This window comes from Manis javanica, chromosome 1 (genome assembly GCF_040802235.1).
Source record: "Manis javanica isolate MJ-LG chromosome 1, MJ_LKY, whole genome shotgun sequence".
Lineage (NCBI taxonomy): Eukaryota > Metazoa > Chordata > Mammalia > Pholidota > Manidae > Manis > Manis javanica.
In genome coordinates this window covers 211,446,110-211,459,335 of record NC_133156.1, presented here as the reverse complement: position 1 = coordinate 211,459,335, position 13,226 = coordinate 211,446,110, and the positions used below count along the sequence as shown (strand labels likewise).

Genomic DNA, 13,226 nt, shown 5'->3' with positions numbered 1-13,226 from the left:
TATGACCAGAGAAAATAAAACTACAGTAAAGGAAGCAGACAATTACTAACCAAATGCAAAATTGAATCAGCTAACCCAAAAGTCAGTCAAGGGATATACAAAGAGTACAGAATATGACACCTAACATATAAAGAGTGGAAGAGGAAGAAAAAGAATGGCGAAAAAAAAGGATTTTTTGATCATGTTTATAAAAGCATAATAAGTGCATTAAGTTAGACTGTTAGGAAATAAAGAAGCTGCCCTTGAACTGTTGGTAAGGCAAATCCAAAGTGTGCAATGGCAATAAGATATCTATCGATAACCACCCTAAATGCAAATAGACTAAATGCACCAATCAAAAGACATGGAGTTACATAATAGATGAAAAAACAAGACCTGTCTATATGCTGCCTACAAGAGGTACACTTCAAACTCGAAGACATACACAGACTAAAAGTGAAGGGATGGAAAAAGATATTTCATGTAAACAGTAGGGAGAAAAAAGCAGGAGTTACAATACTTGTATCAGATAAAATACACTTCAAAACAAAGAAAGTAACAAGAGGAAAAAAGGACATTACATAATGATAAAGGGGTCAGGTGAACAAGAGGATATAACCATTATAAATATCTAGACACCCAAATATGTAAAATAACTGCTAACAGAATACAATGCATTCATTTTAGGAGACTTCAACACACCACTCATTCCAAAGTACAAGATCAACCAGACAGGAAATAAGTAAGGAGACAGAGGCACTGAAAAACACATTAGAACAGATGGACCTAAAAGACATCTACAGAACACTCCACCCAAAAGCAGCAGGATATTCATTCTTCTCACATGCACATGGAACATGTTCCAGAATAGATCAAATACAAGGTCACAAAAAGGACCTCAGCAAATGCAAAAAGACTGAAATTGTACCAACCAACTTCTCAGATCACAAAGGTATGAAACTAGAAATAAACTGTGTAAAGGATACAAAAAGACCCACATGGAGGCTTAACAACATCTCCTAAATAATCAATAGATCAATGGCCAAATTAAAACAGATCAAGCAATATATGGACACAAATGAAAAAAACAGTTCAATGCCCCAAGTTTTGTGTGATTCAGTAAAGGCAGTTCCAAGAGGAAAGTATATAGCAATTTAGACCTATCTCAAAAAAGAACAATCCCAAATGAACAGTCTAAATTCACAATTAATGAAAGCAGAAAAAGAAGAACAAATGAGGCCCAAAATCAATAAAAGGAGGGACATAATAAAGCTCAGACAATGTATAAATAAAATTGAGAAGAATAAAGCAATAGAAAGAAATAATGAAACCAGGAACTTGTTCTTCAAGAAAATAAAACAGATAAACCCCTAACCAGACCTATCAAGAAAAAAAGAGAATGTACAAACATAAACAGAATCAGAAATGAGAAAGGAAAAATCACTACAGACACCACAGAAATACAAAGAATTATGAGAGAAGAACTATTAAAAATTATATGCTAAAAAACTGGATAACCTAGAAGAAATGGATAACTTTCTAGAAATACAAACTTCCAAGACTGACTCAGGAAGAAACAAAATCTGAACAGACCAATTATCAGCAATTAAATTGAATTGGTAATCAAAAACCTACCCAAGAACAAAACCCAGACCAGATGGCTTCACCAATGAATTTTATCAGACATTTAGAAGAAGACGTAGTACTCTTCCTCCTTAAAGTTTTCCAAAAAGTAGAAGAGGAAGGAAAATTTTCACACTCATTCTATGAAGCCAGCATCACTCTAATACCAAAACCAGGCAAAGACACCACAAAAAAAGGAAATTACAGACCAATATACCTGATGAACACAGATGCAAAAATATGCAACAAAATATTAGCAAACAGAATTCAAATATACATTAAAAAAGGTCATCCATCATGATCAAGTGGGATACATTCCAGGGATTCAAGGATGGTACAATATTTGAAAATCCATCAACATCATTCACTACATCAACAAAAAGAACAAAAATCACATGATCATCTCCATAGATGCTGAAAAAGCATATGACAAAATTCACCATCCATTCATGCTAAAAACGCTCAACAAAATGGATATAAAGGGCAAGTACCTCAACATAATAAAGGTCATATATGACAACAGCACAGCCAACATTGTACTTAATAGCAAAAAGCTGAAAGCTTTTCCTCTAAGATCAAGAAAAAGACAGGATGCCCACTCTTCCCACTTTTACTCAACATAGTACTGGATGTCCTATCCGTGGCAATCAGACAACACAAAGAAATAAAAGCCATCCAGATGTACAAGGAACAAGTTAAACTGTCACTGTTTGCAGATGACATGATACTGTACATAAAAAACCCTAAAGAATTCAATCCAAAACTACTAGAACTAATATCTGAATTCAGCAAAGTTGCAGGATACAAAATTAATATACAGAAATCTGTTGCTTTCCTATACACTAATGATGAACTAGCAGAAATAGAAATCAGGAAAACAATTCCATTCACAATTGGATCAAAAAGAATAAAATACCTAGGAATAAACCCTATGAAGGAAGTGAAAGACCTATACCCTGAAAACTACAAGACACTCTTAAGAGAAATTAAAGAAGACATCAATAAATGGAAATAAATCCCACGTTAATGGGTAGGAAGAATTAATATTGTCAAAATGGCCATCCTACCTAACGCAATCTACAGATACAATGCAATCCCTATCAAAATACAAACAGCATTCTTCAACAAACTAGAGTAAATAGTTCTAAAATTCATATGGAACCACAAAAGACCCTGAATAGCCAAAACAATCCTTAGAAGGAAGAATAGCAGGGGGGATTATGCTTCCCTACTTCAAGCTCTACTACAAAGCCAAAGTAATCAAGACAATTTGGTACTGGCACAAGAACAGACCCATAGACCAGTGGAACAGAATAGAGAGTCAAGATATAAACCCACACATATATGGACAATTAATTTATGATAAGGAGCCATGGATATATAATGGAGAAATGACAGCCTCTTCAACAACTGGTGTAGGCAAAACTGGACAGCTACATGTAAGAGAATGAAACTGAATTACTCTGTAACTCCATACACAAAAGTAAAATCAAAATGGATCAAAGACCTGACTGTTAAGTCATGAAACCACAAAACTCTATTGAATATAAACATGAGCAACTTTTTCCTGAACATATCTCCTTGGGCAAGGGAAACAGAAGCAAAAATGAACAAATGGGACTACATCAAATTAAAAAGCTTCTGTACACCAAAGGACACTATCAGCAGAACAAAAAAGGCTTCCTACAGTCTGGGAGAATATATTTGTAAATGACATATCCGAAAAGGGGTTAACATCCAAAATATATAAAGAGCTTACATGCCTCAACACCCAAAAAGCAAATAACCTGATTAAAAAATAGGCAGAGGATCTGAACAGACACATCTCCAAAGAAGAAATTCAGATGGCCAATAGGCACATGAAAAGATGCTTCACATTGCTAATTATCAGGGAAATACAGAGTAAAACCAAAATGAGATATCACCTCACACCAGTTAGGAGGGCCAACATCCAAAAGACAAGGAACAAACAAATGCTGGTGAGGATGTGGAGTAAGGGGAACCCTCCTACACTGTTGGTGGGAATATAAATTAGTTCAACCATTATGGAAAGCAATATGGAGGTTCCTCAAAAAACTAAAATAGAAATACCTTTGACTGAAGAATTCCATTCCTAGGAATTTACCTGAAGAAAACAAGATTAAAGATTCAAAAAGACATATGCATTCCTATGTTTATCGCAGCACTATTTACAATAACCAAGTCATGGAAGCAACCTAAGTGTCCATTAGATGAATAAATAAAGAAGACATGGTACATATATACAATGGAATATTACTCAGCCATAAGAAGAAAATAAATCCTACCATTTGCAGCAACATGGATGGAGCTTGAGGGTATTATGCTCAGTGAAATAAGCCAGGTGGAGGAAGACAAATACCAAATGATTTCACTCATTTGTGGAGTATAACAATGAAACAAAAATTGAAGGAACAAAACAGGAGCAGAATCACAGAACCCAAGAATGGACTAGCGGCTACCAGAGGAGTTGGGGAGGGTGGTTGGGGAGGGAAGGAGAAGGGGATTAAGGGATATTACTATTAGCACACATAATATGGGGGTGCACGGGGAAGGAAGTATAGCACGGAGAAGACAAGTAGTGACTCTATGGCATCTTACTATGCTGATGGACAGTGACTGTAGTGGGGTATGTGTTGGGGACTTGATAATAAGGGGGGAATGTAGTAACCACAATGTTGCTCATGTGAAACCTGAGCATAAGATTGTATATCAATGACACCTTAATAAAAAAAAGTCTCAATATAAACCATATAACTAACTTCTGTGGCTTGTAAACCCACTCTCATTGGGAATAATAGACCTCCATGAGACTTCTGTTTCCACAGTACAGCCCAAAAGATAATCTGAAAGCCCTGGTAATAACATCCAGAAATGATAGAAAAAATTATTTAAAATAATCTTTAAAATTTAATAATGCCTACTAGATAAGCTGATAAACAGTAAGAGACTTTCTCAGAAGCCAAAATTAAGAAGGGAAATGAAAAACAGAACGGTAAATATGTGAAATATTCTAGCTGTCTGCTAGGAGAAGGCCAGTCTTGGTAAGCTAGGGCTTTAGTTTTATTTCCTACACAGAAAAGGCTGTAGATCTGCTAGAAGAGGTAAAACAAACACCCACATAAAACCAGAACCCTCAAAGGGCTACCTCCTCACTAAAAGAGTACATAAGCACAAGGAGATGACTAGGGATTCTGTGTGTCATGATTTGGTACCTGGAAGAGGAAAAATGTCTTGTCTTAGAATTGGTTACCACAGACCTCCTCTTCATTCAGGTTTAGGGTTCAAATATACATTGGAAGCAATGAGATCTTGGGGTCTCAGAAAAAAAAACTATCTGTGGAAGTACACACTCCCAAAATGCCATTTGGGATTTCCATTGAAGATGATTTCAAAATTTTAAATTTAAAATAAATGAGAAAACAACCATAAATGATATTACAGAATGTGGAAAATTGTTAAGGGACAGCATTAAACAGAAAAATATAAAACAGAAATTATAGGAAAAATAACTATTATGTTGGAACAATAAAAGGTTCTAATGTTCTTCAAAGAAAAAGTAAAGGAGAGGAGCTTATCATAAAATGTAAATTCAAAATGTACCCACTATCCCCCAACTCTGTAGTAGTATAAAATACGTCCACTAATTCTCTGACACCTCTTCCTAAAGACTTGGAACTTAATTCCCTTCCTGAGTGTGGGCTGGACAGAAATGACTTGCTTCTAATGAAAAAAATATGGCAGAGGTAATGGTATGCAACTTCTGAGAGTACATCATTAAAGGCTTTGCGGCTGTTTCCTTGCTCTCTGGGTTCACTTGTTTTAAGCCAGCTGCCATATTATGAAGCCACTGAAGCTGTCCTATAGCTACATCCACACGGCAAGGTAAGACCTCCTGCCAACAGCCAGCAGGGACTGAAGCCTTCTGCCAACCACCATGTAATACAAACATCTTGAAAATAAATTATCTGACCTTGTCAAGTCAGATGACTGCAGTCCCAGCCAAAAGCTTGACTGCAACCTCATAAGGGAACCCAGGCTAGAATCACTCAAATAAGTCATTCTTGAATTCCTGACCCCAGAAACTGGAGATAATAAAAGGTTTGCTGTTTTACGCTGCCAAATTTTAAATCATTTGTTATACAACAACAGAAAACTAATACAATTCCTTTTAAAGATTTAAATTAAAAATCATGTGGAATGATAGAATAATAGTGAAACAAAACATAAAAACTGGCTTAATGATAGTTTAAAAATAAGCAGAAATAATAGGAAAAAAGCAGCCTTTAACCAAAAAAAGGGAAGTCGTTTGCAAATTTTGCATGACAGATCAAAATATGATTTATAGCTACAAGTCAATGCAAGAACCCCACAACCATTTGGATTATTAGAAAAGAAGAACTTCTCTTTCAGCAAATAAGGTAACCAAGGTTATTACAGTACTCCCCATAGAATGACAGTGTGATGGAAGAGAGAGAAGAGAAGAGAGAAACACAAAGAAATGGAGGTATATGTGTCACATGGCTGTGCAAGTAGATAGCACTGTAGGCTAGCCAAAGAGAAGTATACACACAGCCACTGAGAGGTGATTTGGTAAAACTCTGAGAGCAAAGAGTGAATACTGAGAAAGATAAGGTTTGGGATTTTGTATAAGCATATAAATCCCCAGTATGTAAGTTTGAAAATATCCAGGGTATTGAAAATTATCTTACCTTCCACTAACCCAATTGCCAGCCAGTGTAAACAAATCAGTGTTAACAAATTCATATTACTTTGTTACTTCCATCATTTGGTTCAAATGAAGTAACAATCATGACAACTTACTTCTGTAACTAAATTGGTCTTCTTACTTCTGAAGAAAGCAAAACCAGACATCTCAGACTAATCATATATATATGATGGAATTACTAAGTTGGAAGTCTGAAAAGAAGTATGCTTGAAAAATTAAAAATGTAATAGAAGTAAAGAAAAATTACAAGAATAAAATAAGACACAAATAATAATGGAGGGAAATCTGAAATAGAAATAATTACTAGAAATGAAAAGTATTACCAAAAATTAAAACATAATGGATGTAGTCATCATAGCTGTGAAATCAGTGAACATGAAAACAGCAAAAAGTATTCTGAGTGCTCTAATTATTATCTAACTACATACACAAAAGTAAACTCAAAATGGATCAAAGACCTGAATGTAAGTCATAAAATCATAAAACCCTTAGAAGAAAACATAGGCAAAAATTTCTTGAACTTGAGTATGAGCAATTATTTCCTGAACACATCTCCTTTGGCAAGAGAAACAAAAGCAAAAATGAGCAAGTAGGACTACATCAAACTAAAAAGCTTCCGTACAGCAAAGTATACCATCAGCAGAACAAAAGGGCATCCTAAACTATGGGAAAATATATTCATAAATGATAATCTGGTAAGGGGTTAACATCTGAAATTTATAAAGAACTCATATGCCTCAACATCCAAAAAGCAAATAACCTGATTAAAAAATGGGCAGAGGATATGAACAGACATTTCTCCAAAGAAGAAATACAGATGGCCAAGAGGCACATGAAAAGATGCTCTACATTGCTAATTATCAGGGAAATGCAAAGTAAAACCACAATGAGATATCATCTCACACCCAGTTAGGATGGCCAATATCCAAAAGACAAGAAACAACAAATGCTGATGAGGATGTGGAGAAAGGGGAAGCCTTCTACAATGTTGGTGGAAATGTCAATTGGTGCACCCACTGTGAAAAACAGTATGGAGGTTCCTTAAAAAACTGAAAACAGAAATACCTTTGACCCAGTAATTCCACTTCTAGGAATTTACCTGAAGAAAACAAGAACCCAGATTCAAAAAGACACATGCACCCCTATGTTTATCACCGCACTATTTATAACAGCCAAAATATGGAAGCAACCTAAGTGTCCATCAATAGATAAATGGATAAAGATGTGGTGCGTATACGTGATGGAATATTATTCAGCCATAAAAAAGGAAATGCCATTTGCGATAATATGGATGGAGCTAGAGGGTATTATATTCAGTGAAATAAGGTGGGCAGAAAATGACAGGTACTAAATGACTTCACTCATTTGTGGAGTGTACCAACTAAGCAAGACCGAAGGAGCAAAACAGCAGTAGCTATCATAGATGCTGAAAGTGACTGGTAGTTACTGTGGGAAGGGGTAGAGGGGAATAAAGGGGCACAAAAATTCTCAATCATAATGTAAGTTGGTCATGGGGATGGTAGTAAAGCATGGAGAATATAGTCAATGATTCTGTAACATCTTCCTATGTTGACAGATAGTAGCTGTACTAGTTGGGGAAGGATTTTATAATACGGGTAACTATTGAACCACTCTGTTGTATACTTGAAACTAATTTAAGATTGTATATCAACTATACCTTAATTTAAAAAATATATTCTCAGAAAAGAAATAACTTTATAAAGCAGAAAAGTTCTCATGTTCTTCCACTTAGCTTTCAAAGCTTTGTATCTGACCCTACTCCTCAAATACATACCCCCACAACAGTTAAGTGATCTCACGTATGTCACAACTTCATTATCACCATACTGTTGTTTCATCTCCTAGAAAGCATTTCCTTCCTCTTCTTCCTATCCAAAGTTTACCCATCTTTTAAAAAACAATTTGAAGTCTACTTTCTTACTTAAGCCTTTTAAAACAATTCCAGAAAGTCTATCATCTTTTTCCTATTCCACTGTAGCTAGTAGCACATTAAAATTCTATTATGTCAATCTACATAAGCAAAACCTATACCAAGAAGATAGAATAAAGTGAAGTGAAATGGAAACAGTACAATTCCTATACAGATAGTTTTTTAACATGTTTTATTATTACAATCAGCTCCTAAAATTACTTAAGAGGCCAAACTAGAAAATATGAACTCAAATTCTATATGAAATGAAAACATTTCCAAAATGTTATAGACGAAATTGACACCATGAATGATTAAGACATTATTTTATATTAATCAGAAAGCATATCCCAGCAAAGGATTAAGACTCCTCTGCAGTTTGTGACAATAATCCATTAACAGAACCAGAATAGGTCAGGGAGAGAAATAAAAGACAGTAAATATTGTTTATTTTACTTTGTAAGTCTCTCTTGTATTTCCACTGAAATCCCAATGAAAAATGCCTTAAGAATTTTTTAATAGTCCAAGACCTAGCATCTAAGAGTAAATATTTAATTGATGCTTCTTGAATACATGAGAGAAAAAACCAATTATCTTTGTATTAACGCTACTTATCTATCAACAGAATATTCTTTTGGCTTAGTGTTAAGACATCAAGGCCTTGGTATTTTTCTACAAGTCTGAATTTGAAATTTCGAACTCATTATATATATACTATGCCTTCTTTAAATTAGCAAATTCAACTGCATATAATTTTCCAACTTATAAAGCAAATGTTCCTTTCATCCATATACATCTTAAATTCCTTTATGTATCCAAATTACATAAGGATAAAACATACTTTTCTCAGAGCAGTGTTTTAATATAGTAAATATATTTTAAGAAATGCTACTTCATCTCTATAAAATGCAACTTTGGTCTTACCATGATAAATATCCTGTAAAGAACCACCTCCACAAAATTCCATGCAAATCCAAAGTTTATCTCGCCTATAAAGAGAAAATCAGCATGTATCACATTTTCATGTGATGGCAAAATTATCTGAGGTAACAAGTATTTTAAGGTTGTATGCTATAATCTTGAAGAACCACATAAATGTAATGTGTTATCCAGGAAAAAAGCTAGTTAATCTCTATGAATAAATATACTACTTAATATGTTATACCTTAACCCAGGTTTTAATTGTTAAAATACACCATTATTGGATATAAAGATGTCATTAGCACATCCAAAAGAGAGAAATCTCCCTTTAGTTAAAAATTTCCTCTCCTTCAGTTTACCCATCTATCCTGTGAAAGTATTATAAAAGTTAAATGCTAATTAAAAAGCCCATGTCAACGATTATATATAAGATTCACCACAGAATCGCACATCTGAAAGTATATCACTTTGATAGTGCTCATCAACAAAACAAAATGTAAACTTTATCCTGTCTAGAGTCAACAAAGATCTTTCCAGAACAATCTTTGTTAAAATTTATGTCTCATTTTTAGATAGCATTTTTCTCACTCCTCTTGTAAGATACCATAATCATGTAGACAGAGGAGAAAATAATTAGATTTAATAGTGCATTCCTTTGTGCATTCCTTTGGTTCAATCATTCATTACTTAAACTCAAAATTTATCAGTAAATGTACTATTTTCAGAGTACAGAAATGGAATACAAAGTCTGTGAATTTAGCAAGTTCATTTTAATGCAGAAGAAAAAGTTTGCCTTAACCTTAAGACTCTGTCTCTCTCACCAGTGCATTCAAAATTCCTAGAAGAATATCCAACAACTAAGTGTTTGTTTCATAAATGAATGAATGCGTGACTGAAAGAATTAACAAGACAATTAGATCAAGGGTCAGTAAACTATGGTCAGTGGGCCAAATCTAGCCAGCTACCTAATTTTGTATAGCCCAGAAATTAAGATGTTTTTCATACTTAAAAATGGTTGGGGGGAAAAATCAAAAGAAGACTATTTCTTGACACATGACAATTATATGAAATTCAAATTTTAGTGTCTATATAAAGTTTTATTGGAACACAGTTATACTCATTCATTTTTGTATTATCTACGGCTGCTTTTGTTCTAAAACAGGAGAGTTAAGTAGTTCTGACAGAAGCCCACAAAGCTGAAAATATTTACTATATGATCCTTTACAGAAAAGGTTTGTTGACTACTGGATTAATTATACTTTCATTAGTGCATAATCCAGGCATGTATAAAGTTCTGTGAGAACCCAGAGATAAGATATATAGGGAAGTCAAGGAAGTTCTTAGGGAGGAGAAAACATTTGAGCTGGGTTTTAAAGTAAAAGTAGGAATTCACCACCAAGAGACAGGGAAGGGACCTGTGCAAAAGAATGAAAATTTGAAAGATGATGTCACATTTGAGAGACTATGGGTAATTTAGTGTGAGTTGTTTACCTGAAGAGACAATAGCAGGAAATGAAGCTAGAATAGATAGGCTGGGGTCACACTGTAAAACAATGCTTGGTTGTCGACTCCTCAGTGTATTTACCTTCATCTGGATGGTCTACAGTTTGTCAATGTCTTTCTTTAAAATGTGGCACCCAGAATCAAATGCTATTCTGAGTGCTATATGAATAGTGCATTAAAAAGTGGAGTTGTTATCAGGAGTGGATCACATATGGTGGTGATGCTGAGATTAACCAGACCTGAGAGATGAGCTGATTTGGGTGGGTGCCATGGACCATGCAGCTGTGACAGGTCTGCTATCTTAAAAGCCCCTATCTAAAGAGTACTATGATTCTAGAGCAAAGCTAAAGGTAGTACAGCCAAGAAGAAGAAATTAGAGGCCACTCAGGATCTAACTTCACAGGTAGTCCACATACCAGGGAACCTGGGACAGGACAACTGATGGTAAAGTATGAAATAGCTGCTCAGTGTTCTGCTCAATCACAACTAGAATGGAACTCTGGGGCTGCCAGATGTGTGGGGTCTTATTGGTAACAATGAAGGCACTTACGACTAGTCATTGCCACACAGGGAGAAGTCTAAATCCCCCAGAGAATTTAATAATTATCTTCTTTATTTGAACACATATTTCTACAAATTTGGCTAAAGGCTATCTTGAGTTTCTTAGTAACTGAACCAAACTGCTGGTTTGCAGTTTGAAGTTAACTCAAACCTCTGGACCTTTTTTTCTTATTGAAGCATCATTGAAATACAGGCTTAGGTTGGTTTCAAATATACAACAGTGGTTCAACAGTTACCCATATTATTAAATCCTCAAGCCCTCTAGAGCAGTAACAGTCTATCAATGTAGGAAGATGTTATAGAATCATTGACTATATTTTCCATGCTGTACTAGTGTCCATGTGACCAACGTATACTGTGATTGCAAATTATTGTGCTCCTTTATTGCCCTCACCCTACCCTTTGGTAACCACTAGTCACTTCTCAGTGTCTATGAGACTACTGCTGTTTTGTTCCTTCTGTTTTGTTTTGTTTCAATGTTCCACAAATAAGTGAAATTATATGATATTTGTCTTTCTGTGCCTGGCTTCTTTCACTGAGCATATAACCTCTAGATCCATCCATGTTGCTGCAAATTGCAGGATTCCATTGCGTTTATGTACCACATCTTCTTTATCCATTCATCTACTGACAGACACTTAGGTTGCTTCCGTATCTTGGCTATTGCAAATAGTGTGGCAATAAACATAGAGGGGCATACACATAATATAAGTAGGTCACAGAGAAGGCAGTATAGCATGGAGAAGACAAATAATGACTCTATACCATCTTACTACAGTGATGGACAGTGATTACAGTGATTTGGGGGGGATTTGATAATATGGGTGAATGGTGAAACCACAATGTTGCTTATGTGAAACATTTATAAGATTGTGTATCAATGATACCTTAATTTAAAAAATTCAAGCAAATGGAAAAAAAAACACATAGAGGTACATATATCTTTTCAAATCAGGGATCTTGTTTTCTTTGGGTAAATTCCTAGGAGTGGAATTCCTAGGTCAAATGGTATTTCTATTTTTAGTTTTTTGAGGAACTTCCACACTGTTTCCACAGTAGTTGCACCAATTTACATTCCCACCAACAGTGTAGGAGGGTTCCCATTTCTCCGCATCCTCGCCAGCATTTGTTATTTCTTGTCTTCTGGATGGTGACCATCCTAACTGGTGTGAGATAGTATATCACTGTGGTTTTACTTTGCATTTACCTGACGATTAGTGATGTAGAGCACCTTTTCATGTGCCTGTTGGCCATCTGTATTTCCTCTTTGGAGAAGTGTGTTCAGATACTCCACCCATTTTTTAATTGGCCTATTTGTTTTTTTTGGGTGTTGAGGCATATGAGCTCTTCATATATTTTGGATATTAACCCTTCATCAGATGAGTCATTTACAAATATATTCTCCCATACTGTAGGATGCCACTTTGTTCTGATGGTGGTCCTTTCTTGTACAGAAGCTTTTTACTTTGATGTAGTCCCACTTGTTCATTTTTTGTTTCCTTTGCCCAATGAGATGTGCCCGGGAAAAAATTGCTCATACTTATATTCAAGAGGTTTTTACTTATGTTTTCTTGTAAGAGTTTTATGGTTTCATGTCTTACATTCAGGTCTTTGATCTATTTCTAGTTTACTTTTGTGTATGGAGTTAGACAATAATACAGTTTCATTCTCCTGCATGTACCTGTCCACTTTCCCCAACACAGCTGTTTAAAAGGCTTTCTTTTCCCTATTGTGTATTCATGGCTTCTTTTTCATACATTAATTGACCATAAATGTGTGGGTTTATATCTGGGCTTCTATTCTGTTCCATGGATCTATGGGTCTGTTTTTGTGACAGCACCAAATTTTTTTATTACTGTACTTTTGTAGTATATCTTGAAGTCAGGGAGCATAATACCCCCAGCTTTCGTGTTCTTTCTTTCTCAGGATTGCTTTGGCTATTTGGGGTCTTTTGTGGCTCCA

The 13,226-nt window shown here is 35.1% G+C and overlaps 1 protein-coding gene across 7 annotated transcripts in view; it reads right to left on the bottom strand.

Annotated features, from left to right (window-relative positions):
* The window catches only part of MAP4K3 (mitogen-activated protein kinase kinase kinase kinase 3), a 254,608-nt gene that overhangs the window by 82,042 nt on the left and 159,340 nt on the right, over positions 1 to 13,226 (bottom strand). For 5 of the 7 annotated variants that reach the window (XR_005058777.2, XM_037009323.2, XM_037009324.2 and 2 more), the window contains exon 4: positions 9,204 to 9,268. The exons of 1 other annotated variant lie outside the window; for it this stretch is intronic. Coding sequence is in view for 4 of the 6 variants with exons in the window: in XM_037009323.2 (XP_036865218.1) it covers positions 9,204 to 9,268 (65 nt within the window). In the remaining 2 variants the exon portion in view is untranslated. Of the gene's footprint in view, positions 1 to 3,693; positions 3,728 to 9,203; positions 9,269 to 13,226 lie in introns of those variants that run through there. One more of the 7 variants, XM_037009328.2, reaches the window with a different exon arrangement.